Source organism: Chlamydotis macqueenii, chromosome 16 (assembly GCF_036417535.1).
Source record: "Chlamydotis macqueenii isolate bChlMac1 chromosome 16, bChlMac1.mat, whole genome shotgun sequence".
Lineage (NCBI taxonomy): Eukaryota > Metazoa > Chordata > Aves > Otidiformes > Otididae > Chlamydotis > Chlamydotis macqueenii.
In genome coordinates this window covers 16419815-16446601 of record NC_141571.1, presented here as the reverse complement: position 1 = coordinate 16446601, position 26787 = coordinate 16419815, and the positions used below count along the sequence as shown (strand labels likewise).

General features: G+C 53.7%; 2 protein-coding genes across 7 annotated transcripts; one reads left to right on the top strand and one right to left on the bottom strand.

The window, feature by feature from the left end:
• Positions 1-315: 315 nt before the first annotated feature.
• On the bottom strand, positions 316-5266 carry CD40 (CD40 molecule). Its single transcript, XM_086760733.1, has 9 exons — positions 5209-5266; positions 3924-4005; positions 3193-3318; positions 2942-3085; positions 2605-2704; positions 1595-1656; positions 1226-1324; positions 950-975; positions 316-695 (listed from the first exon to the last, which is right to left on the bottom strand). The coding sequence occupies exons 1-9, from the start codon at positions 5254-5256 to the stop codon at positions 546-548; spliced, it is 837 nt and encodes a 278-aa protein (XP_086616859.1). The 5' UTR covers positions 5257-5266; the 3' UTR covers positions 316-545.
• Positions 5267-6878: 1612 nt separating this feature from the next.
• NCOA5 (nuclear receptor coactivator 5) lies at positions 6879-26763 on the top strand. Of its 6 annotated transcripts, XM_086760681.1 has the most exons (10): positions 6883-7036; positions 10181-10367; positions 10895-11002; positions 14942-15005; positions 18559-18918; positions 19182-19297; positions 19445-19571; positions 21815-22014; positions 24016-24339; positions 24731-26763. In XM_086760681.1, exons 2-10 carry the CDS (start codon positions 10205-10207, stop codon positions 25378-25380), a joined length of 2112 nt encoding a protein of 703 aa, XP_086616807.1. In that variant the 5' UTR covers positions 6883-7036; positions 10181-10204; the 3' UTR covers positions 25381-26763. The 6 variants fall into 6 exon arrangements, with proteins under 6 accessions (XP_086616810.1, XP_086616807.1, XP_086616809.1 ...); XM_086760680.1 differs by lacking the exons at positions 10181-10367; positions 10895-11002 and adding an exon at positions 17224-18098 and having other exon boundaries at positions 6886-7036; XM_086760682.1 differs by lacking the exon at positions 6883-7036 and having other exon boundaries at positions 9957-10367.
• Positions 26764-26787: the final 24 nt, after the last annotated feature.

The window sequence follows — 26787 nt, the reverse complement described above, 5'->3', positions numbered from 1 at the left end:
GGGTGGCCGCCGCTGCGGGGGCTGCGTGGGGAGGGCGCCGCGCGGCGAGTGCGGGTGGGTGAGTGGGCGCGGCGCGGGGGGGCCGCGCTGGACAGCTCCCCCCGGCGGAGGGAGCGCGGCCGCCCGCAGACGGGACCCCACGCGGGGCGGGGCCGCGCTCCCGCAGCGCCACCTCCCGGCCCCGCCGCGCCGGGCCCCAGCCCCGGCCGGGAGCAGAGGGCGGCGGGACAGCCCGCCCTGCCCCCGCTCGTCCCCACAGAGACCGGCCGGCCCGGGCCCACGCGGGGGCCGCTGCCACGGCGCCAGCAGCCGCCCGGCCCCCACTGCCCCCTCCAGCGCGGGGCCCTGCCGCGGGTGGCCCACGGCCGCGGGGCGGGCGGCTCCCCCCGGCTCCGGTCACGGCCCGGCCCTGGGCAGGCGGTGCCCCCACGGGGGAGGGGGGGTCCTGCCGTGGCCCCGTGCAGCCGGGCCCGACGCTGCATCTTCTCCGGGACGGCGGCGGTCCCGGCCCCGGTCCGTGCTGCCGCAGGCAGCGCCCCGAGGCCTCACAGCTTCTCCTGCTCCGAGATGCGGCTCTCCTTGCCGTCCTCCTGGGCCACGGGCTGCCCCCCGAGCAGGGTCTCCTGCACAGGCACTTCCTCCACTTCGGTGGGCTGCCGCGGCTCCCAGTCCTCTCCGGACTTCCCGGCCTCTATCTGCACAGAAGCAGGGGTCGGGGGCAGGCAGCTGCACCCCCACCTCTGCGGCCACGTCTTTCCACGGGCTCCCACGCAGGACAGGGCCACACCCAGCGCAGGTCCCTCCTGTTTCAGCGTTTGCCAGCAGCACCCCAGAGTTGCTGCGGCCAGGCAGCCCCAGGACAGCCCTCCCCCCACACCATTGCTCTCTGCTGCTGGCACCTTCCCGCTGCACCCAGCCACTGCCGGAGGAAGGCTCCGGGCAGACTCACCTCCTTCTGTGCCCGTCGCCTGGGATCTGGGTGGAAAGAGGGACAAGGAAGGCAACAGTTGGGGGAGTGCTCCTGCCCTGCAGCGGGCTCTCTGGGGTCAGAGCTGGGGCTGGTGCTGCTGCACCGCAGCTGCAGGGGCTCAGGGAGCTGAGTCCTGGCTGTGTCCCCAGAACAGCCCCGCTCTCGGCAGAGCTGCCGCCGTCCTCCCTGCTCGGCTCCTCAGCCCCGCAGGGCTCCTCTGGCCAAGGCGTCGCTTCCCACATCCCAGCCCCGTACCTGTACGGACCAGGCAGTAGATGCAGATGCCCACGAGGCAAGTGACGACCGCGGCTGTGATGGGGATCAGCACCGACAGTGAGGAGCGCTTGCCCGACTCTGCCGAGGGAGAAGAGGTCAGTGAGACACACGTGTGACACTCCCACCAAGGGGTGAGTGCCCTGAGCTGCCTCTGCTCGAGGCCCAGTCCTGCAGGGATCCCTCAGGGGGACAGAGAGGAGCAGGAAGGCATCGCACCAGCAGTGTGGTCAGACCCTCCTCTCCCAAAAACCACCCACCGGCCAGGCCAGCTCCTCAGAGCACTGCGGGAGCCAGAGCACCAGGAGATCTCTGCTCTGCACGGGCCAGCCTGGGGCAGCAGGCACTTACCGCAGATCACATCCGAGGTGTTCGTCCCTCGCGCCTTCAGCACCAGCCCCTTTTCATCACAGCTGCGGGGAAGAACAAGACCATGTAACCACAGCAGCAGCCTGAGCGCATGGAAAGCCCCTGAGGAGGAACAGCCGGTGCTGGGCAACCACCGGAGTGGTGCAAGAAAGCGTCCTGCGCTGAGCCTGCCGGGACAGAGGGGCATGATGGGGACACCAGGTACGTAGCAGGGCCCCACCCCAGGGCCCTGGTCTGGAGTTGCTGAAACTGCTAAAGATGGGAACAAGTTTGGGGGCAAAGCAGAGGAGGGAGCAGATATTTGAGAGCCGTCCAGTCAGGGAGACCCCGGGGCTCAGGCACTGCCACTACTGCAGAACAGCTCGGAGATGACTCGATGACAGGCTACAAGTGGCTCCGTGGGGAGGTAATTTCTGGCCACAGATAAAAGCAAAGTGAAATCCAATGGCTGGCAGCTGAAGCGAGACTAATTCAGCCTGGAAATAAGGCTCACTTTTCTACCAGGGAGTGCAATTAACCCTCAAGCAGCTTTCTAAAGACAGGGACGACCTGCCAGCCGATGACATCCTCAAAGCCAGACTCCCCGTGGAGAGGAGTGGTGCCTCAGCTGATGACTACAGCCAAGGAGCATGCTGTGAGGGAAAGCCTGGACAGGCCATGGGGGGGTCCCCGTAGCCCCTCATCCCTTGCTCCCCAGCGCAGATGACAGCGCAGATGTCCCTAGAGGGGCCAGCGCTCTGTGCACGTGCTGAGGGACAGTCACAAGGGCCTGGATGTCTGCTTGGAGCTCGGTCAAGCTCCCGGGACCTCACCACCGTCACAGCTCTGCTCCTCTCACTCCTGCCCTACACCAGCCTGGTGCTGTGTCCCTCAGAGACCATCTCGGCCACCCGGTCCCCAAGGTCCCTAAGGAGACTGGCAGCAGAGGATGTGCTCGCAGGGACTGGGCACAGCCGGGGACGGGTGAAGGATGTGGTCAGCACTGACAATACCTCGTCCAGGGATGGCATGGCTCGGTTTTAGAAGAGATGTTGGAGAAGGTGCCTTCTGCACAGGGCTCGCAGGGGGATGACATCCGGGCCGCAGCCTTGGCTAGAGAGGAGCAGAGGTTGCAGGAAGGTCAGTACGCGCTGCGGGAGGTGAGGGGCTGTGGGGGTCAGGAGAGCAGCCCTCCCTGCAGCAATGCTGCCTGGTGCAGCAGCAGGCACAGCTCTTCCAAAGCCCTGCGAAGGGCACCTTGCTGGGGGAGTCCCCCCGTCCCTGGAGGGCCCAGGGTCAACGCTGCCAGGGCATCGCACCTGCTGAGAGGGAGGAGCTGGTCGGACTCACCTGCCACGAAGCCGAAGCCGCGCTGGCAGGGCTGGTTCTCCACGCAGGTCTGGCAGCTGGCGTCAGAGCAGTGCATGCCGGCCTGGCACTGGCACACCGTGTTGTGCGTTGCATTGCCTGGCGTCTTCACGATGAGGCCAGCATCTGGGCAAAGGGAGGTGGGCAAGGTGAGGCACTGGTGAGTGAGCTGGGGGGACACCAGCCCCTGCAGCCCTCACAGGCAGGGGCTGGTGGGCGCAGGAAGCACTTACTATCTTCACAGAGATCGTGGGGGGCACAGTGCCTCTCCTTGGTCCAGCTCTGCTGATAGTGTCCGCTCTCACAGCGGGCGCAGACAGACTCTTCGGTGCCATTGCATTCAGAAACCAGCTTTTCCCCTGCAACAGAGGCTGGTGAGGAGGGGGCGAGGGGGCTTTCCCTCTCTCCAGGCTGTTTTGCCAGCAGGACAGGGGAGCGCTGGCAGCTGTGGATGCCAGGGCTGCCGCAGCATGCTGCTCGGTAGCCTGGTGCCACTTGGCAGCCAGGGCTGCAAGGGCCAGCTCGCCTGGAGGCTGCGTGCACTGCACATGGCCAGGTGGGGAGGGTGGCTGGGTGCTGGGGCTGGAGAGCAGGGGGCCCATTCACTGGCTCCAGCATGCCGAGGACTGGGAAGCTATCTGGCAGCGACAGTGGGAGCTGGCAAATCCCATCACGGTCTGGTAGTGCCAGCAGCAGCACTGTCCCGCAAGCTGCCCGTGGTGTGGGGTCCCGCAGCTGCAGGAGCACAGGCTGTACCAAGGGGGCTGAGGCAGATTCCGTGAGGTCCAGGAGTCTCCCAGGGCACCCGTGAGGTCCCCAGTTACTCTAGCACTGAGGTGACACAGGGGGTGAAGCTGTTGGCACAGCTGGCAAGGGGGGGGGGGGGCTCGGTCACACCGAGCTGGGCTTGCTCCGCTGTGGCAGCAGGTCCTGGGGCCCCAGGAAGGGGAAGGGGTCTCTGTACCTGGCTGACAGCGGTTGCAGCACCTGCCCTTGTGTTCATACTGCTTGTCAAAGCATCTTACGGCATCACCCAGCTCCCAGCACTGGAAGAAACAAGACCTGCAAATTCACAGCGCTGCCCAGTGCTCTGGCACTCTGCAGGCACGCGTGTGCTAGCCTGCGCTAACCCTGACCCGAGGTGAGGGCTTCCTCACACCGCTCTTCCCATGCCTGCGCTAACCACAGACCACAGCAGAGCCGCCTGCGCCGCCTGATGCCACCAGTGCTCTCTTTGAAGTGGGGTGGCACTGATTCCAATAAGGTGGCCCCATGTTTGCCCAGATTTCCTCACAGATGCCGATCTTGCATCACCCCACGCCCCTGCCAGCGCTGCAGTGGTCGCGGGCAGGGGGAGCGCTGTTAACGGACCCCGGAGCACCCGCCAGCCCCTTCCCAAGGCCGGTGCAGCGGCCGAGGGGCAGGAAAGCCCCGGGCAGGCCCAGCACCCCTGCAGTCAGCCAGGGCCCTTCCGAGCCGCTCCTGGCTGGAGGCCGTGTGCCCCGGGAGGGGCGGGGGGGAGGCAGGGAACAGATCTCGGGTGCAGGGCACCCGTGGCACCGCACCCCGCACGCAGCCAGCCCCGCGCTCCCGTCCCTGGCAGAGCCCTCGGGCGTGGCCGTCCCGGAGCGGGATGGTGGCAGCGGGGCCCCGGGGGCAGCCCCGGCTCGACGGGGCAGCGGTGCGGCGGCGGGGCACGGCGAGGGGGACCGGGCCCGGCCCCCCCCCCCCCACGCGTCTGGCAGGGGACAGAACGGGAAGTGAAAGGGGCGGGGGCAGGCCCGCCCCTCCGCCCCCGCAGCCTCGGCCTGCGGGACCCCACCCGGGGGGCCAGGGCTGCGGGGACCGGGGCTCGGCGCTGCCGGTCCCTGCCCGCGGGGACCCGCCCCGGCCCGGCTGCAGACCCCGCCGGGCCCCGCTCCCGCGGGCGGAAAGCGAAAGCGAAGCCGGGCTGAGGGGCCCGGGTAGAGCGCGGCCCTCGCCTCCCCCCGGCGGCGGGAGGTCCCGGCGGAGACCGGACCCTGCGGGCTCGGGCTGCGCGGGGCGGCAGCGCTGCCGGGCTCACTCGGCCGCCACCCCGGGCACGGCCCCGGCCGTGGGCCTCCCGCAGGGGGCAGGGGGGGGGGCGCGCCGGGGGCCGGGCCAGAGCGGCCGGACCGTGCCCCTTCCCGGCTGCGGCCGGGCTCAGCCCCGAGGAACGGAGGGAGGGAGCTGCCCCCCCGGCCCCCACCCGCGCCCGCCCCACTCACGCTGAGCAGCACCGCGCCGAGGAGCCCCAGCAGCCCGAGCCGGTTCATGGCGCTGCCCCCCGCCGCGCCCGCCCGCCCTATAACGCCTCGGCCCGTTCCCGCCCAGGAAGGGGGCGTTGGGCCGCCCGTGGGGCTTCCCCGCGGGCTCCGGGCCCGGGGAGCCCCGCCAGCTCCCCGCTGGCCCTCCCGCGCCCCGGGTCCGCCCGAGCCCCCCCGTGGGCCGCGGGAAGGGCGCCCGGCCCGGCCCCTGCTGCCACCCTCCCTGCTGGGACCCCCGCCCGACGTCCCGGCAGAGCCGCCGGGGCTGGGGGTCCCTGCGCGGCGGCTCCGTCTTGCTGCAGCTGCGGGGGGGAGCCGGCTCCGGGCATCCCCCGAACCGCTGCCTGCCTGCACCCTCCCGCGGTGAACGAGGGGAGGCTGGGGCAGGAGCCAGCGGCGCCTGCGGCCAGAGCACTTGCGCTGGCCCCGCCAGCTCATTCCTGAGGCAGAAGTTGGAGGTTTCACTTCGCTTTCCCAACGGCAGCTCGGAGCTGCGGCCCTGGAGAGCCCCTCACGGCTGCCCGCGGGCCCTGGTCCCGGCATGGAGTGCCCACAAAGACGTCAGCCCAGAAACGGGAAGGGGGAAAGCGCCGGAGGCCTGGCTGCGCCTCTGGCCGGCCACCCGCCCCGGCTCAGTTCCTCGGAGGAGTCCCCGCGCGCTCCCCGGGGAAGTTCCAGGCTCCCTGCCCGCGCGGGAGACTTTCCCTGGGCTCCCCGTTTCGGCGCAGCGTGCAGCCGGGCAGGAGCCGTGGCTTCTCCGAGCTGCACCGCAGGCACACGCCGCGCTGCCGCCCTGTCCCCTTGGCCACGCTGTGCCCGTGCCGCAGCGACGCCCGCGTGGCCGCACCGCAGCCGCATCTGCCCCGGCCACGGCCGCTGCCCCAGCCCCGGCTCGGAGGCTGCCGGCCTCACGCCGCCGCCCGCCCGCGGCCTCTGCCAGCGCTGCCAGGTCGCTCCGGCTCCCGCGCGCAGACCAAGGCAGCGTGCTTCGCCGGGGGCGACGGCGGGAACCGCGTGCTCTGGATTCCCCGGCCTGCCGTCACGCCTTCCCAAAACTATGCCGTCACTTCCCAAAACCGCCTCGCTCGAGAGCGTGAAGGGTCCCAGGGGAGTCTCGCGGGCAGAGGCGAGGAGGGAAAGGTGGGGAGGGGATTTCTGGGCCCGGCTCCCGTGGGCCCGGCCTGGGAAGTCCCCACAGCCCTGGGTACCGGCCGCGTTTGCGGCTCCGGGCTGCGAGCGCTCCCCGCTCCCGGCCCCGAGCAGCGCGGGGGGCGGCGGGCCCGGTGCTCCCGGCCGGCAGGAGCCGCTCAGGCGGGAGCCCCCGCGTGCCGGGCTGCGGGCGGCCGCGGGGCCCCGCTGAGGCGGGCACGGCCCCGCAGCGCAGCGGAGCCGACCCCGGCGCTGGGCGGGGCTGCGACGCAACCGGCGGGGGCCGGCCCCGCCCCCCCGCTCCGGACTCCGCCCCCCGCCCCGGGCTCCGCCCCCTCGCCCAGCCCCGCCCCCTCGCCTCGCGCGGGGTCTGCTGGCTCCACCTAGCGGCCTCGTCCGCCGCCCCCGCGGGACCACAAGTCCCAGCGCGCCTCGCGGCGGCCCGCGGAGCATGCCGGGAGTCGGGTAACCGCGCGCTCGCCTCGGCACGCACGGCGGCGGGAGGTGCGTGAGCGCGCCGCGCCGTAAAGCGTGAGGTGTCGCCATCCCGACGCTGCTCCCCCTCCGCTTTGCGACGGTGGCGGTTGGTGCCTTTGTCCTGGCGGGCGGCGGCCTGAGGCGGACCGGGCCCGGCGCGGCGGTGAGTCTGCGGGCGGGCGGCGGGCCCCGCGGCTCTGGCGCGGCTCTGCGCGGGGCCGCTCGAGCGAAAGGCGTGCCGCGGCGTGCCCCGGGAGGACTGAGCCTTTCCCGGCCGCCGCGCCGCGGGCTGGGGCCGGGCCGGGCGCGCCCCGCGGCCTGCGGGCAGGCTGCGCCTCCGCCTCACCGCCCGGCGCGCCCGGGAAGTGGCGGCGGGGACCGCGCGCTCGCTCCGCCGAGCGGCCCGCTGCTTCCCGCGGCGGCCTGGCGGCGGTCGGTGCGCGGGGCTAGCGCCGCTTCCGCAGCCCCCGGTGAGCGAGGGCTGGCGCGGCCCCGGGGGCGGGAGGAGCCTGGCGCGCGTTCCCGGGGCGGCAGCAGCAGCAGCGTCCCGGGGAAGGGCGGCGAAGGCGCTTTCCTTGTGGGCGGCTCTGCGCCTGCCGCCCGTCCCGGGAGCCGGGGACCGAGGTGCGTGCGTGCCGGTGCGCTCCTGGCCCGGGCCTGGCGCCTGGGGAGCGGCTGCCTGGCGGGGCTGGGCCCGGGGTGCTGCGGGCCGCCGGCCGCCCCTCGGCGCGCTGCCTTTCTCTGGTGGCTGGCGGTACTCTGCTTTGCCCTGCGCAGGAGCTTCCTGCAGACTTTGTGTAACATCCCACTTGTGTCCAGTTAGTTTCCCACTTCAGTGATGTCTTGCTTTCTGAAGCTGTAGCAGTGCTAATAAATAACTTTGGGCTTAAACATAAGAGCTCCAGGGAAACGTGGCTGTAACTAACTTCCAGAGGATTTGTGGGCGCATGAGCTGATGTGAGCTGTCCTGCTGCAGGAACCTGCTCGGCCGGGCAGGCGGTTTATGCGAGGGGGGATTGGCGCCTTTCAGCTGCCCAGTGTGAAGTTGGCCTCTCCAGCTGCATTTGCGGAGAAAGGCTTAGTGTGGAAATTAGTTGTTCACCTGGTGTAGCATGGCTAAAGCTGGGACACCATTCGTTTACTCTGGTCTTGTGATTACTAAATAGCCTTTAACTATGTGATCTGCCGAGCTGGAAAATGGTAAGAGGCAGTAAATGCTCTTATATGAGAGTTCTTTAGCAGCTCAACCTGTTTGAGTGTTTGGGATTTATTGCTTTGTTTTGAAAGTGACTGCAAGTCAACAAATAGCTCCCTGTTTTTCTTCATATGGAGGGCGCTTGCACTTGCTTCCCCAGCCACCCCCTGCTATCCTCACTCGTAGGAAAAATAAAAGGGAATTCCGTACTGCTTTTTGTACTGAAAGGGAAATGTCCCGGCAAGAGCAGCGAGAGGTCTCGTGGATGCCTGTTTGTGTGTATACGTGACGTCCCGAGGCCACGCGTGCGGGCTGTGCCGCCGGAGCACGTGCTCGCAGGGGCTCCGAGTCCGCATCCCTGCTGGTGCTCGGAGCTTGGCTGGAGGAGGCCGTGACAGCTGGACGTCACCCTGCTCTGAACGGGAACTTGAACTAGATGGGTCTCCCCGTGCTTTATAGCTGCCTGATCGTTTGGGGAGAGTTTTGAAAACTCCTTTCCCCTTGACTGGTGAGGACTTGATCGGCAGTAGTAGAATAGAACAGAGATCTGGTGCTTCCGTACTGAAAAATGGAATAAGATTTGGTACTTCTGATGGGGAAGGTAAAAGTGTGTGTGTGTGAACAAACTGACTGGAGGATTGAAGCATGTACTGTAGAAGAAATCACCTTTTCTGTTTGGTTTGGGTGTTTGGGTTTTTTTCTCCTCCTTGTTCTGGCAGTTAGTTAATTTTAAAAAGTTTATTAGTCAGGGAGGCATTCTCTGCCTCCCATCCTGGCGAGGCTTCCTAAAAGAAGGAGAAAAGTGATACAAGTGGACAGTTGACTGATCTTTAAAAAACCCAAAACGTAAACCCCCAAATTTTATGTCTCAAATCTGGAGTAGTTTGTCGTGGCAGTTAAGTGTTTTAGAAGTACTTATGTAAAGCTGCTTTATGGGTTTGGACACTTGCCTTGTTTATTTAGAGGTTACTTTTAAATTGTAACAAAATAGGTTACTGTTACAGGTTGCAGGCATCTCATGATTAACACCAGGCCTTTCTGTTGATCTACTCAATTTCATCAGCTTTCCTTTCCCAGGTTTCTTGTATGTTATGAAAATCCCATCCTGTTTTCCTGTAGATGAGTGTTTAGGAAGTGTGATCACTTTGTTGTATAAGTAGTTCTCAGACTTTCAAGTGCATCTTGAAAGCTTCAGCATTTTTCATATTTTTTTTAGGCTTTATGTAGTGGTGACTTGTAAACTAGAAAGTATGAATCCTGGGTGGAGTTTGGCAGGGATTTTTGGTGGTTTAGTAGGATTTGTTGTGTTGTTTTGTTGGATGGTTTTGGTTTAATTATTTGGGTAAGTTTGTGCAATGAGTGCTCCAGCTTTGTCTGTGGTAGTGTGGATTAACGGAGTGGGCTTTTGCCTGCTGGGGGAGATGAGGTAGGGGGTGCAGCATTTTACATGGGGGTGGTTAAATTCCCAGCTGTGGACCCGCCTTCTGTGGGAGCTGACGTCTTGATGGGAACAAGGATGTGCTGTTAGTAGGGGTGTGAATGAGAAACTGTGTTTTCTGGCGTTGCAAAGCTAAAATTTCACATTTAGAAAAGTGATCCAAGCATGGTCACCTAAGAGCATGCAAACAGTACTTCCTGGTGTGTCATTCAAAGCCTGTACCAAAATATTCGGGTCCTGTTACACAATGTTGTGATGAGCATTTCCTTTCCGCTTCTTAAAATATTGCATAAACTTCAATGCCTCCTACCAGTGAACTGAAGAAATAGATATGACCACAGTGAGTGTATAGAAAAGCTTAAAGTTAAGACGTTTTAGTGGAAAATGTGTTTTGTTTGTGTCTTAGTTTAGAGTTAAACCATTAAAACTTACCTGTGAAATAATTAGGTTGGCTGCCTTTCAGTCTTACAGAAAAGCTCAACCAGAATGTTGCAGTAGCTGTTTTTGCCAGACCTCTGTATCCCTTGTATTAAGACTTCTCTGGAGTGAAGTTTGCGTCAAGCAGGCCCCGTTGGCTTCTAGTCTGCAAAGCTGTTAAGTTTAATCTTGTTCCAGTTTAATTTTCATGTCATGGACTGAAATTATATGCATGGCCGTTTTTCTTTTTTGCGAAGAGTTGGATTTGGAACGAAAGCAAAATGGCTCGAGGACGCAAGAGCAATAGCATCAAACAGAGCGACTTCACTAACAGCACCAACCCTCATGATTTAGAGAGAAGACTTTTTGTCGGCAATTTGCCCACAGACCACATGACTCGTGAAGAAATGGAAGAGATATTTTCAAAATATGGCAAAATCAGGGGTTAGTATATTATCTTATGCCTTTTTATGGCTGGGAATTCAGTAAGAAATATAACTTTCATGCTTATCAAATGCTATTTGATGATGATGAGAGGGGTGACTAATGTTGTTCCTAAAAAGTGACCTTTTAATGATAATTACCTCTGCCTGCATTTTCTCTGAAAAAGTGATTCCTTCAGTACAGCTGAAACCTAATGCATATGTATCAGCTACGCTTTAGCTTCTGGGGTGCTGCGTTACAGTGCTCTTTCAAGTGACTTCATAGTCTCTTAAGAAAATCTTGGTCACTTCGTGGGCTGTTTTTGCCACTGCCTCGTCAGAAGGAAGTTGATCTACGAAATATATTTCAGAGTCTTTAAGCTCTGCGTTTTAATCCTGGTAGATTGGATTTTCCCAGGAAACTTGCAGAGTCGTTTCTGGGTAGAGCCCCTTTGCTTGCTCGCCTGGCGGGGTTGCGCGATGGCCTGGGTGCGGGTTAGTACTGTCCCTTAGTTGTAACCGGTCTTGCCCTGCTGTTAACTTTTCCAGCCCTCAGCATGTACCATGGCTATGGGTTCGTGCAGTATGACCGTCTAGAAGATGTCCAGGCCGCTCTGGACGGTGAGAAGGGTCGCCTTTATAAAGGGTATAGATTAGGTAAGGAAAACTGATCCGCGCTCTCCTACTGACCCCAGCATGCGTTCTGGTAGAAAGAGTGCTTTTGTTTTCAAGCTCTTGGGAAAGATCACTGTGTGGAACTTGCCCAGCACTAGTCTAAAATCACTTCTACTAGGTGTGTGTTTGCCTTCCGAGTTACTTGCTGTAAGTGCTCTGTGGTTCACCTGCAGTGTTTTCTCTTGCTGCCTAGGTCTTACTCTGAACTTATTTTTACGTGTTCGTGTTTGAAAAACTCTTTTGCCCTGTGTGAGAAACATGTGAGCCATGGAAAGCCCAGTCACTGAAACTTTGTGCAGACAGCTGTAAAACATGTGTAAACCAATACTGGGCTTCATTGTGACGGATCCAGAGGAATCGGTCGTAGCACTTAGTGGCTTCCTACATAACTGATCTTAACTTGGGGTTTTTTTTGTTTGTTTTTTTTTTTTTGGCAAATGTGAAATCAATCTGTAAGTAGTGCTATAAATACTTGGTGCTTTAAAAAGGCCATTTTCATAAAGATGAAAATAATTCTGCTAAATATGCTGGAAGCAAACTTAAACAGAAATGAATGGTTAGAAATCTAAGAGCAGTCTATTAAATGCAAGCAAAAAAATGACTTTCAAGGTAGGCCTATGCTAATTTGAAGAAAACCAGTTTGACTTAGAAAGGAATGAAAGGGGGAGTAAATAATAACTTGTGGGAAGGTGTGTGTGCAGTAACAAACATAAGCCTGGAAATGGAAATGGAGGCAAATAGATAAAGAGTGTAGAAGGCTACATGAAGAAATTATGGCCAGCATTGTCCAGGTCTAGAAGCTAAAATAGGAACAACTGGGACTGATGTAACTGTCTGGAAATGACTGGAAAGGACGACCTAGTCTTCAGTTAATGTTTCTGCTGTCTATTTTTGGAGAGGCAAAAGGTTTTTTTTTCATATAGTTTCCATTTCAGTAGCAAAATTAAAAAGGTAAAACGGCAGCTACCAAAACTAGATCTCTCAAAAAAATTAAATCTAACATCTGTGAGGCTCAGTGAAATGGAGACCTGCCTAGGCTATTGATGTTTTTCCACAAGCCTTGAAAAGCTAGGGAGTTTCCAGAGACCTGGCAGAGTGCTGCGGATGCGCCAGGAGGCAGTGTAAGTGTTATCGGGGCTGATGCCAGGCTTGTCCCAAAGGGATCCTTTCCCCTGGCACCCAGTGAGAAGGGAGTTGGTTGATGCCAATCAAAATACATCCTGTCGAACTAACTTATGATACTGCAAGTTTTATGACTGCAAGTAGTAGCATTGACGTGAGAGACTTCTGTAAGGTGTTTGATTTGATTAAGAAACTAGAACAATTAAAACCAACATAGGGTTAAATGGATTTCAAATGAATCTGACATAGATGGAATTGCTCAGTGCTTCGAGTGGTGTTCTGGAGAAACTGCTTCCTGGCAGTACAGTTTTTTATAGGTGACTTGGGGAAAAAAACCCGCACAATCATGATTTAAAAGGAGAGAATGAAATAATTAAGATGCAGTCAGTGATGGTGAAGTGACCTGGATTTCTTGCTAGGCTGGATGCAAGCAGAACTGAGCTTTCAGTAAAGCCAAAAGAAAGATCTGCACCCAGCAAGAGTGCTTTTGTCATCCTTAGCTGTACAAAATACAGATTTGTAGGAAGGGGAGTTTTGGTACCTGCGGAGTTTTGCTGCTGGAGTGCTGTGTTCAGTTCTGGTGTGCCTGGTTCAAACAGGATAATGCTAATTGGAGAAGCCTCAGAAAAACCTGAAGAAGGGTTAAACAGCTGAAGAACAAGCCTTAGCAAAAGCATCAGGATAAAGGAGTGATGCGATCTGTGTGTTACAGACCGACCTGGAGATAACTGAGTCTTAATCTAGTAGGCATAGGTGTCACAAGTCCTTACATGGACATAAATAGTTTTCTTTAACAGCAAAGTAACTGCCTTCTGGAATAACTTACTGAAGTTCTGGTGGTTTCTGTGCTCTGAAGACTTTTAAATTGGAATTGGATGTTTTGCTAAAAGATGAGCTCTAGTTCAGTGCCACTGCTGCACTTGAGATAGGAATGTGGTTCAAGAAATTCTTGTCACCCGTGTTTCGTCAGGATTCAGGAGGTTGCACTGCATGATTACAGTGGCCCTGTCATCTCAAAAGCCGACAAGGCAGAAGACTTTTTTTTTTCTTGGAAGTTTTGTCATTGTTCAAATACATAACCTGTAAATGCTGTTGGCATTAAATAAAACGTTATTTTCTGTTTGTTTTGCACAATAGAAGGATCCCTGTCAAAGATGTTTTTTCTTCTAGTAAAATATTTTTGTTCATATTTAAATACTTTTTTAATTTGAAGGAAATGTATGACATTGAGTGTAAAAATAATAGGTTTCTGCAATGGCATCTTAAAACAGAAAATAAAAATAATCTTAAACCAACTAAAGCAGACAGTGTTTTGCTTAAAGATAACACGACTTTAAGGGGGAAAAAATTCTCAACTGAAAAAATAAATGCAAGGAGAACAGTTGCTTCTGTTATGCAGTCAGAGTATTAAATATAATTGCTAACAACACAGTAAGGTAAACGGCTTTGGGAGAATTTAACTCCAGTGTTGCATTATACTAATACTTCCACAAATGCATAGAAGTGTTTTTATATCTTTAATGAATAAAACAGTGTAGGGAATAAATGTCTGTTGAACTGTGAGAGCAGACAGCGCAGCTGTGCTTGGTCTTGGAGAGGTGCTTTGTGGTCCTGCGAGTGGTGGTGTTCTGTGCTTGTAGTTAGTGTTCAGACTGCACTTGCCTCTCCCCCCACAAAAGAGAACATGCTGCTGCTTGATTGACAAGAGCAAAAATTAGAAGTCATCCCTTAATTCTAATCTTAATCTTGAAAGTAAGAAAGGGTAGTTTGGGAAGCTCCAGAAGACGTTAAGACTGAGTCTGCCTAAAGATACTGTGGCATGTTTATTTACTTGCAAGAGCTTTGAAAGTAGTTAATGTAAATAACTAATAAGAAATTTGAATTGATGACAGATTCTCAGGGAGCAGATAGGACCTAGCTTTGTTTTGTTCTTTCCCTTAAAAGGCTCTTGGAGTAAAACATCTGAAGTCATTTCTGTTTGTTCTTGCCCCCCTCCAGTACATTGTTTCATCTTCATTCAGCTGTTACGGAAGGCTTTGCTGCTTCACGGTAGAACAATATGGATCCCTGCAATTCTGGGCAACTTCACTTTTTGTGGCTGAGGACAAGACTCTGTTTCTTCAGCTCTCTCTTACCTCTTTGTGTTTCACTTCATGGTGTTTTGCATGGAGATGCTCAGAAGCCAACCAATTTTCAAATTTCTGATCGGCTTGCATCATGTTAACAGTGGTGTTTTGAATGCACCAGGCTGACTTCCTAAGGAGCTTGTGCTTCAGGCTCCTAGGATCCCGTTTCCTCCGTGGTGGAGGCTGTACAACTTAACGCTGCAGCAGTCCCTTGGAAAGCAGTCGCATGTGCCACTCGAGAACCCTTGGGTTATTTTCAACAAGGGTAGCGGCATGCTCCGTTGAACAGGACTGGCTGTGAACTTAAGACTGTGCTGGCCATCAGCTTCCTTTCTCAGAGGTTTTCAGACTCTGCTTTTTCTCCTAGAGTCCATGAGTCGCTTTTCTGCTCACTCATAGACTGCAGAAGAAAGAGGTTCTCTTATGGAATGGGGAGTCTGGGTGGAAGCTGCCCACCCTGTTTGAAGTCAGAGAAATCCATGAAAAATTCATTGCATTGTACTATCTAAACTTAATAAAAAATTGTCAAAGTGACAATGTCTCTCTGCTGAATGGATTTTCTTGCACCATCTGGATGTTGTTGAGCTTAAGTTGCTTTCGTTTGAATTGTGCTGATGATCTTTTTTTTTTTTGTTCCATAGTATTGAACAGATGGGTTGATTATTCTTTACAGATATTAAAGCAGCGGAAAGAAGAAGCATGAATAAGGCTTCATCAAGGTCCAGTCCGGCACGAAGGTAAAGTACCTGGAAGCAGTGAGTTATGCTAGGAAGGTCAGGCTTTTAGGGCACGAGCCCAGCAGCCTGTGCTAAATGTCTGTGTCTCTTCCCTACCGCCACCTCCCCAGTCAAACGGAGATGCTCAAGTGAGACAGTCGGGACATGGCCGCTCCACCTCTAAGAGCCCTTCTGGCGTTGACACCTCAGGAGGCACGAGGGAGACCTCGTGTCTGCTGCTGTTACTACAGCTAAGCGTTGTGTTTTGCAGCACAGGTTGTAAGAGACTTGTGAGGAAGAATGCCCTTGATGTTTGCTGCTGCCTCGAGTGTCAGAGAAGCCAAGGCGTATCTAGAGAACGCCGAGGGGCTGTAGCGTTTCCAGTGCCGTGCTGCAGAGGACTTTGGGACCTTGCCTCTTCTGATGTCCAATGTTTGCAGTGCTGAAATGAGACCGCAAAAGAGCGCATGAGTGAAGCACAAGACAGCAAATGTCTCTATTGCGCTGTCCTGGCTGCATGTGTGCTTGCCGTGTCAGTACCTGGCACCAGTGCCCTCCTGTGCGGTTGCAGTGATGTGTGCCTGCCAGCTTCTCCTGGTTTCCCACCCCTCGGAGGCACAGCGTGTGCAGCTCCTGTACATCCTCTGTGTGTGAAGCCACAGGCAACTGGAGAAGACACGGGCTGTCCTGTCACGAGGAAGACAACTTAAGTTTCCTTTCCATGGCGTTACTAGGGAGCGCATGAAGACGAACTGTGGTTACGGTTTAGTATAAGGCGTCTATCTTCTATGCCTGTGCTGTAGAGCTTTCCACGCAAAGGAGTGTTGTGTGTTGGACTTGAAGGTAATCAAGCTCTCACGTGTCTGGTGTGCTCTACTACCTCGACCTGTTAAAGTACCAAAAATGGGTAAAAAGAACTACTAGCAAGACATCTACCACAGAGTACGAGTAGCTGCAATCCTTGGCATCATCTCTGTCTTTTGTATGTTGTGCACTTACCCTGCACAGGGTCAGATGCGCTCACAGAGGCCAGCACATGGGCATCAAGCCCAGGAACTGTTTTGGGCTCGCAGCTGGGGTTACAGGTGCGGCAAGCCTTGCGCCTGGGCGGTGTGAGGTGTGCTCAGTGCTGGCATGAGGACCCCAGGAACACTGCAAGTACGTGAGCAGCGGGCACTGATGGCGCATCTTTGGCCCTAGGTGCGTAACACTGAAGGCACCAGGCAGACTGCGGCTGTGAGAGGCAGGCAGCTGTGTCGTGAGTGTTGGTCCTTGGGCCGCATTGCAGAGGGACAAGCAGCAGGCACTGATGCCATGGGCATTGGGACCTGTGGCACCCTGCACGTACGCAGGAGCAGATGCCCGTGTCACGGGCCCTAGGGAGCACTTGTGGTGGGTGAGCCACAGGCACTGGGCTGTGGACCGGACTGCCGCCACGGCATTGGTGCCACAGTGACAGGCATGGGACTCTAGTTGGCACTGCAGGCGCTGTGCCATCCCATGTCACTGGCACTGGGTCCCGAGCAGCACCACAGGCACAAGAGACGATGAGGTCGTGAGCATCGAGTCCTGGGCAAGACTGCGAGCGATGGACTCTGGACCGTGCTGCGGGCATGTGGACAACTGCTGATGCCAGGGTGTGGAGTCCCGCTCTGCACCGCAGGCGGCGGTGCTGGGCCAGCAGTACTGAGCCGGTGGTGCTGAGTCCCGAGCAGATGTGGGCAGCAGTGCTGACGCTGCAGCAGTTGGACCGTGGTGACAAAGGCATGGAAGCAGAAGGCTGCTGTGCCTTCGTGCTGCTGCCGCTCTGCAAGCAGCAGGGCAGTGATGCAGGTGCAAGAGCAGAGGAGACCCGCGCCACGTCCGTACTTCTGTTGCAGTTGTGCGTTGTTCGTTCCGGATCTTTTTGTCTCTGCAGATAATGAATATGGCCTGTTCTGGTCACCCCGATTCCAGCTGGAATAAATGTCGTATGCCAAACAATTACCCTGAATCTGGCTGTTTTGCTATATAGTCTCACAGCTACAGAGAGGTCAGTTGCTCAGTATCCGTTAGAGCAAATCGGAAGTTTCCCCTGAGCTTCTGCCATCCTTCACTGTAGGCTGGGGGGAAGGGGGCGATGACGTGTATCTCTTGTGGGATGTGGTTTCAGTACAGATCAGCAAAAAGCAAATTCTTGTGTCCAAGAGGCTGAGGGAATTCACACTTTTTTGTTGCAAATACAGTGTTTCTTTTACAGGAGGAGACTGTATATGCTCTTGGTGGCAACACTGTAGGTTACTCCAAGATCTGTTTTGTTTCTGACAAAAGCAGAGAATGGCAGCACTCCTCTGTATCCCTGGCACAGCTGGGTGTCTGACTAGCAAAGTCCCTGCGCAGACTGCACATCTGTCTCGTTACTGTCCGCTCTGCCTGATGCTGAACGTGGGCACATCTGACTCGCTGCTCCTGCTCTTCTCCCCGGGCGGCTCCTACCTCAATGCGCTGTAGTGGAAGCACACTTCTGTTCTACTTACCTTTCATAAATGAGATTAGACTGGTAGAGAACTCTAAAAGTCTGTCAAATTATGGAAATAAAAAGATTCAAAAAGCTGGTTTTTTTTTCTAATGCTTGTCAGTGTCTTGGAGAAAGAACGTTCTGAACCTGTGAAGCTCAGTAGTTTCTCTGCAAGATTTTTTTATGTTTGGCTTAGACTGCAGTGGAAGTTATGTTTTTTTTTTTTTTTTCTGGAATGCAAAATATGGCCTGGAAAAAAATCCTACTGTTTTGGAAAAGAGGAAGACTGGAAGGTTACTCTTCCTTGCTTCTGAAGACAGCACAGTACAAAGTCTGAATGAGATGGATCATTCAGATGTGACAGAGAAGCCGGTTGCTGCTGAGGATGCGGTGCTGGTTGGGTTTAGTACCCTCCTCGTATGGGGCATTGCAAACATAAGACTGACTCTCTGCAGAAACTATCCCTCCAACTCCAGGATATGTGATAGCTATCATTGCTTTCTGCTAGCAGCACAAACCCAGCGACATCATGGAACCTACGGTGTCTTTGGTCACAACAAGCTCTTTTTTTTTTTTTTTTTTTTTTTAAATTGTAGGCCAACAACAAATTATTTCAGGTATTCTGCTGTCATTGACTAGTGAATTTAATGGATCTCTTGAATGTTCCTGGCTATTACATATTTGTGGATATTAGGCTCCAGCACCTTGAATTCTCTCAACTATTTTGCAAAAACATGTTTGATAGATAATCTGTGCCTGGTGTTGGAGGCCAGAGGCCTTGAAGTGGTAGTTTCTGAGGTGCCTGCTCACTTCTTTCACGAGTGCTCTACACTTCTAGTGATGCTCCGTTAAGGAGCTTTCTGGGTCTTGTTTGGCTATGAGAAACATTGGAAATGAGCAGCTTCTCCAGACTGCTTCAACAAATAGGTTTTTTGGGCAATTCTTGCTGTTGTGGGATAGGAGGGAGGATTCAGCTGCTGAGAGAAGGGTCACTTTGTCACCTCAGGTAAGAGATATAGGGGTAGCAGTACTTGTGTCGTTAGCAGTCTAATGGGATTTCCCTGGTGTTTTCCTCAGAGAGCCATATGCCTATGGGGACGGCCGAGATGCCAGACGCGACCGCTCCCCTCTTCGGGGGAGCCCACGGAGAGACCCCAGAGATGGCAGGGATGGTAGAAACGGGCGAGATTCCAGAGACGCTCGGGACATTCGAGCTAGAGACATGCGTGACGCCAGAGACCACAGGGACCCGCGGGACCTGCGAGACCCACGGGATATCAGGGATCCAAGAGACTTGCGGGACCCTCGTGATGTTAGAGATCTTCGTGACCCACGGGAGCCACTGTACGATCGATACAGGGATCTGCGGGATATGAGGAGTCCGCGAGATGTGAGGGATCCACGGGATATGCGAGACCCTCGGGACCCTTTGTACAGGTAATCTTCCTGGGCTTGTGTTTGCCAACATGTGTTTATGGTGTTCTTGCCTCTGTCACTGCACGGGTTTGGGTGGTGTCAGGCATTTAAGATAAGGAAACGCTCTGCCTGGGGACAGCTGGGTGCCTGCTTTGTGTCTTGCGGGGAGCGGGTGGGTACTTTGGAAACTAAACTTGAGGAAGTTTTGCATGGGATGCGTTGGCCCAACGCTGTGCTGCCTGAGGCTGTGCTGGAGCGTGGAAACCCTTCTGTAAACGTTTCAGACGAGATGAAGCTTATGACCGTTACCTTCGCATTGATGACTACTGTCGGCGGAAGGATGACTCGTACTACGACCGTTACAAAGACCATTATGACAGACCACCGGTGAATTCAGAAGGTGAGTACCTGTAACGTTTTAATGGGCAGGTTCACATTCTCCCTCTGGGAGGATGCAGGAGGTGCCTGCAGTGCCGAGTGCATTGCATTTTGTGACTGAGCAGGTCCAAAGGGCGTTACTTGTTCTGTCCCTGTGGCTTGCTTTCAGACCGTCTGAAGCGTGAGGAGCGGCGCCGAGAGGAGCTGTACCGTCAGTACTATGAGGAAATCAAGAGACGTTTTGATGCAGAGAGACCTGTGGATTGTTCCGTGATAGTGGTGAATAAACAGACAAAGTAAGAAAACAGTTATGACCAATTTTATTATTGTGTGGTAGAAGAAAATGAAATTAAACTTAGTCCTGCCTTGAGGCTGTTTGTCTTACAGGTTGCTCTTGAGGAGCGTGACTTTAGAGCCCTTGGAAAGCTACCCGTCCTGTTAAGTCTTCTGGGAATATATGTTGATGAGATGGAGAAGTGTTCTATCTTGTGCTTTACTTTTATTTCCTTCTTGTCAGCTATAGCTACACCTTCTCCTGATGCTTTTCTGCCTAGTCTTTGTGTCAGCCTACTGTCACGACAGGTTATGGTGGCCTGTACTTGTTATTCCTGCGTTGAGCGGTAGGGAACTTGCTAACATGTGCCAACCAGGAGTTGTCAGGGAGGAGTGGTGAGGGTTCATTTCAGAGCTCCTGTCAGACTGGTTACTAGGTCAGGTACCAATCGATGCCACCAATCCAATCTGCGAGAAGTGTAAAATCACTACAGAAAGCAGTCGTGAGTGGTACCAAAAGCATGTGTAAGTTGTAACCAGGGTGATCTCATGTGGCGGTCTGAACACTTACTGAGGTGTCCCCACTCAAACAGTGCGTCTTTTGATTGTGCTAAGTGCAGGATTGTTCATATAGAAACAAAAACGCAGACCATCTCTGTAGAATAGTGTACTTTCTTCTGGAATGTAAGGACTTAAAACAGCTTTAGGAGACAAAGGGACTCATGTCAAAAATGTTAGTATGTCCTTAGTTTGGAGAGCTTGCAGTGCATTGGGAAGAGGGGGGTACAGCTGTGCCTGGTACAGTGGTGGGGGGCTGTAATGATGGCACCAGTCTGGTGTCTGTATCTTTGCAAGTAAACATATTGAAGAATAGCAAAGATGTAAATAAATCATAGATCTGGCTTGGAGTCTGAGGAAAATGTTTGTCGTGGGGAGATTTAAAGCTCTGATTCCTTAGTCCTTCAGAAAAAAAGATCACCAGTTGCTTTTATTTAACTTTGCTATGTCTGCGAGGCAGAACGGGAGAGCTGGCACTTGCCTGATCCAGCGTAGAAGACAGAACAGGAAATCGGGACAAGGAAAGCAGTGAAACCAGAAATAGACTTCTGTGGTTTGGTTTTAATGGAGTCAATTACCTATTGTAACAAATCTTAAAAGGAAATTTTAGATTCTTTATCCCTTGGTGACTAAAAGTCTTTGGAAGATACTCTAATAGACCACAAGTTGTTGTACTTGATATAGGGAGAATTTTTTTTGTGCAAGAGGATCAGCTTAAGATCCTAAAGGATCATTTTGGTCTGTAACAGCTACAGACCTTAAGAGCTGAAGCATGTTAATAAATCTTGGGTATTGAAGCGCTGATGTCAACTACTGTAGACCTGTTGAAAGGTGACTCCCAGATAACTTAGATACACAGTTGGTATAACTTAGAAATCCAAGACAGTTGTGGAGGGGAACAGTTTTAGTCACCGTCACAATGTTCACGTCCAAAGACGGTAAATTGAACCTGTTTAAAAATGTGTGGGTGCATGCAGACACAATTTCTCAGAATGCATATGCAGTCAGCATTGCGGTTTTGGTACTGAGTGTTAAGAAAAGATTTGAAAACTTTAAGCTCAGCCATGTGAGCTGTGGTTTGTGCTTGGAATGGGAAGTCTGCAGGACAGTGGATACAGGAACAGTGGATGCGTAGATGCTGTGTGGATACTGGGTTAGCACAGAAGGTGGCTGGTAGAACGAAAGAGCAAGAGAAAATGTGGAGCTCAAGTGAATGTTTATGGGTCGTTATCCTCTGAAAATTAATCTTCAGGTCCAGAAGTTGGTCTGTGCTGCAGTGAATTAGGATAAGGTGCATTTGAACAGTTACACTACTGAATGAAGTGTCGGTATGCTGGCTGCTCTGCTGTGTACCCCTTAGATCTCTGCAGGCATAAACTACCTCACTGATGAGTTCAGTTTAAACACATTTGTATGTAAGCAAATTTGTAATAGTGCAAATCCCTTCGCAAACACTCTGTTTCTCAGCTAAGCTGAGGCTTGATTTTGTAATCTATTTCAGTTAAACTGAAATGAGTGATTCAGATCAAAATAAAGGCTTTTATATTATTGTAATGAAATGGCCTTAATAGTGTCCTGTTAAATATCAGGAAGTTGGGCAAGCCACCAGAAAAGCAAATCTGGGATGATGGAGAGGGTGAATGTGCCAGGGTTTCTGTTTCTGTACGCGACTGACTTGTTAAACTCTGCTGGCTTTGCTTTGTGGTAGGGAGTACGCCGAGTCAGTGGGGCGGAAGGTGCGGGATCTGGGCATGGTAGTGGACCTGATCTTCCTCAACACAGAGATGTCACTGACGCAAGCCCTGGACGATGTGAGCAGAGGAGGGTCTCCTTTTGCCATTGTCATCACCCAGCAGCATCAAGTTCACCGCTCTTGCACTGTTAACATCATGTTTGGCACCCCACAAGGTACTGAGATCTCGCTGGGATGTGTAGCTGTGTGGTCGCTCTGAGCCGCTCGCAGTGCTGCTTTAGAACACTTTCCTTCAAGCAGGATCGCACAGGACAAAGTTCATCCTTGCTGTGACACAAGTAGTTACTTAATGACTTGACACCGTGCCATAAGTGTGACTATAACTATTTACAAGTTTCCATAATACGTTATTTGTCCCTTGTCCAAAGGACTGTCTAATTTCTGCCAAGAGGGAATCTCAGCTGCCTTCTTAGCACCTAGCATCACTGGCCTTTGCATCTTGTGGCAAGTCACGAACCCCAGCTCTAGAAATTACTGCGTTGCCTTCGTAGATTTCTGAGTAATACCAGTCCAGCCCCACTTTATCACTTGTTGCTCTCAAAGAGAGCATGTTTGGAATGTGACGATTACAGTACAGATTTTAAAACCAAATATGATTTAAGGGAAACAGAATAAGGCTGGTGTATTTGGTCCAGGTAAAGATCTGATTGTGAAACTGGGAAGAGTTACAAAAAGATACAACTGTTAAGTGATTGGATATACATGATCCACCTTTTTAGCGTTTTAGCGCCATTTCCACTTGTTGCATGGCTTTCCATCAGAGTGTGCCTTGGTGGTTGTGCGCACGAGGGTAGGTGTAGGGGTTAAAATAACGTCTGTCAGACCGTGATCTCGGAAAGCAGAGATCTCTTTTGCTCTGATTGTAGGCCTGTTCGCATACTCTGTTTACACAAGTGGCTTGTTTGACCACAGTGGAGCTTTCAAAGGTTATTTCTCCTTTATTGTGTTCTCGAGTAATGTTTTGTGAGCTTTACCTGGGAGACTAAACTTCTGAATGCACAGTCACTGTTTTTTGTGTGCTTACTGAGTGGAGAAGCCCAGCTTCTTTTAACAACCAATGGAGATGTGATAGGAGGGTTCTCTTGTTTCCTGCAGAAATACTGCTCACACACACTTTCACTGGGCTTCCCAGTGCCCTTGGTTTGAACTCTTAACTCCTTTGGTTTAACACCCATCCTCCCGTCAAAGCTTCTCTTCTTATTTGCTGGATCTAATGGTGTATCAGGTGTGATAAGAACCTCAGTCTTTAGCTCATCCACAGCTCTTTGTAGGGATTAAATACTCTCACTTGAACACACATGGCCACCTCTCTGTTCACATTAGTTTCAGAGAACTCTTTCACAACTTGCGCAAAGCGGAATGTTAAAATGACCCCCCGTTTCCTGTTATGAGGAAAAGGGTGGCAGGATTTGATGATCTGCAGGTGTGAAAAGTGCCCAGAGCTTTGGGCACTTTTGGAAGGTAAAGGCTCTTTTGATCTCTCTGCTTAAATCTGTGTTCAGGGTAATGTTTGTGTGCTTTGTGAGGTGGAAACAATGACCTCAGAAATGTCAAAACACAACTGCAAAAAAAAAAAAGTTGGAACTGGCCATTATTTATTGTATTACAGAAGAACTCCGTTGCTGCTTACTCCTCTGGGGCAATAAACATAAGCAGCAATGTGACATTGAGCCAGCGCTTCTTTCCTCCCCGTCTCCTGCGTACCCACATGCTATATTAAGGCATTGGCAGTACAGAAACAAAAAGTATTCCCATCACTGTCCTGCTCTGGGAAGCTTTAGCAGCCTTCAGGCAGCAAGCTTTGGATCTGTCCAAGGCTTCAGCGGTAGAGTGACTGTAACTGTCTCCTCTTGGAGCACCAAGAATTTACATCAGAGGTAGAGGGAGCTGCTTTCCCTTTCAGTTGGGTGAGAGGCCAGACATTTCTTGGGCTGATGCGCTATCTTCTCAGAGCCCTCAGCTATGGAAGAAAAGGATGGCCTTGCTGGGTGGTAGCGTTGAGCCTTCTGTTGGCTTAGGAAATTGAACTGTGTGCCTCGGAAGCTTCCCAAAGTGGTGCCTGCCTGCTGAATGAGATGTGCTGGTGTGTGTGTGAGGCGAGGCCCCTCCAGTTAACATCACCTTGGTTCACTTAAAACGTTTCTTTACTTGTGCAGAACACCGCAACATGCCCCAAGCTGATGCCATGGTACTGGTGGCAAGGAATTACGAGCGCTACAAAACAGAGTCGCGGGAGAAGGAGCGCGAGGAGATCGCCCGGCAGGCCGCCAAGATGGCAGATGAAGCTGTTCTGCAGGAGCGGGAGCGCCCACCCCCCATGGAGGAGGGTGTCAGAGGAGGTCACCCTCCAGCAATTCAGACTCTCTTGAACCTGCTGGCAGACAATCGCTATCTAACTGCTGAGGAGACTGATAAAGTAATTAATTACTTGAGAGACCGGAAGGAACGGTTACTGAGGGGCAGCACTGATTCTCTGCAGGGTGAGTTTCTCAGCCCTGGACGAGCCATGTGGTTTGTGGGCCCTCTGGGCTGGGACCCCAAACGCTCCTGGGACTGTAGAGAAGTCCTCGTGTCATAACCTCCTCACACAGCGCCTCATGTTACTGAGGTGGACATGTCCTTGGGAGTCCTGAGAGGATTCAGATCTTTCATGTGAAAGCATTTTTGTATTGAGTTCTCTCAGGGAAACCACGCGGCTGCTGTAACTGGTTTGGCTGCTACACGAAAGCAACAGTTCTGCTGGATGGTTTGGGTTCCCCAGCGCTGTGTGGCTCTCCTGTTCAGAGGATGCGTACTCATTGATGCTTGTGTCTTTGGTAGCCCCTTCAAGGACATTTGCAGAGCTTTAACCCTCTTTCCTTTCTTTCCCAGCATCCGTGTCAAGACAGCCTTTGGGGGCACCTTCAGGATCGTCTCTGGGTAGTCAGTCCAGCCTTCCAAGCTCTCAGGCTCATCAGGGTTCGCAGCCTCTGGTCTCTGCTCCTTCTGTTCCAGTGTCGTCTTCTAATCCTCAGCAGGAGCTTCAAGCAAAAATCCTCAGTCTCTTCAACAGCGGGGCGGCAGCAGCTGCTGTAGCGAACAGCAGTTCTGCAGCCTCTGCGGGTGCTTCGGGCAGCGCTCCGAACCAGAACTTTGCTAACATGGCCAGCGGTCAGACCCGGTCAGCACCGATGAGTGCTGGAAATTTAAACCAGGCTCAGCAGAGATTGCAGACTCCAAGCACGCAGCTTCCTGCTCTCCAAGGCCCTTCAAGGAATGCAGGTCCAAGACCTGGAGCTCCTCCACAAGCTCAGGCGCTCTATGGTCAGCACCAAAATCGACTTCCTGCACCTGGCAATGTACCTGCTCAAAGGCCAGTATCTTCTGGTATCAACTTTGACAACCCTAGTGTGCAGAAAGCCTTGGACACCCTTATCCAGAGCGGTCCTGCGCTCTCCCACCTGGTGAGCCAGACCGTGGCCCAGGGGCGAGCAGGGTCCTCGACCCAGCAACCGATGGGCTCCTACCAGCGGCACTATTAAAGCTGAGCTGTCCGGGCCTGGCCCTTCCCGTTGCCATTCCGTACGTATAGCTGTGTAAAGAGTCTCCTGTCCTTGACACGGGACAAGTGCCCCTGGATATGCATGTCCTCTCCACTTTGGCGAGAGCGTACCCCCAGTGGCGTTGCTGCTGACTGTTGCTAGCACTGCCCTTCCTCACCTTGGTCTGGTTAGCACTGTTTGGAGAAGTACGCTCTCTTTTCTCCGCGGCACGATGCGCTCGGCGCCGCTGTGGGTAATCGGTTGTTTTGTCCAGTTCCAGAAGCTGCTGCAATGACCGGCCCCCTGCGTTTTCCTCACTCGCAGCAGCTGGCGCATCTTCACATCATGATGCAGTCTGGGCTCACTGAATGTCTTGGTGTAGTTTTGGGTGTGTGGTTTTGAGGAAATAGGGGACTGAACAGAGCAGTGTGCTGGCTGGGCCTTCTTGGAGACCCGCCTTCTTGGAATGGGCACTGTTTTTCTTTGAAATTTTTTTTCTTTTTTAAGTTCTTTTTTTTTTAATGGCATATAAGCCAGTTGGAAAGTACAGCGGTAGCGCTAGCAGCTGAACTCAAGAAGCACACGCCTGACCACTACTCAGTATCCCGGGACTGGGCCATTCGTCCTTCCGTAGCTGGGCTGTCGTGTCCTGGCAGAGCGAGGCGCAGAATCGCTCCTCACCTCGCCCAGCTCACGGAAACTGGCAGCTTTGGTCTGAGTGCTGTGGCAGATCTGAAACACAAGAGCTTCCAGCCAAGGCAGAGATTTCAAATGGCCTGTCAGTTTTCCTACACCACGTAGTCAGTGTTAAGATCAATCTGTTGAATTTGGCATACAAATTTCCTTCTCTTACATCCGTGCTTTGGGGTGGTTGGTTACTGCAGCCCAGCAGCTCAGCCTCAGCTGCGCCCTCCCTTGGGAGGGCCTGCATCCAGTTACTGGGTGGGGAATGTCTGCTCTCTGAAACTTCGTCTCGCTGTTCTTGGGTGTTTTGTCTGTCTGAGGTGGAGAGGCAGTGCCAAGATGCAATACCATAATTTTACACATTTTTTTTTTCAACACTTTGGTAGCTGCAGTGGACAGTTGAGTGGAAAATCAGGCAGTGATTCTTCACCGTGTTTTTAACCAGTAACATACTTTGATACCAGGACACAAAACATCTCTTAACTATGTGGTCCTCCGCATCACGCCTTCTTAGTGTCTGTAGGCTTCCTGCAGAGAACCGAGAGAAACTAAGAAAGCGCTGTTCTTGGAGCAGAGGATTCTCTTTGTCCCAGGTGGTTTGTGTTGTAGCTTTTTTTTTTTCTCTGTGCTGTTAACAAGAGGACATTACTTTTTAATAAAAAGACAGGAAAAATGTTTTGTTGCATTTTTGACACTTGACAGCTTGAGTACTACCAGAACACA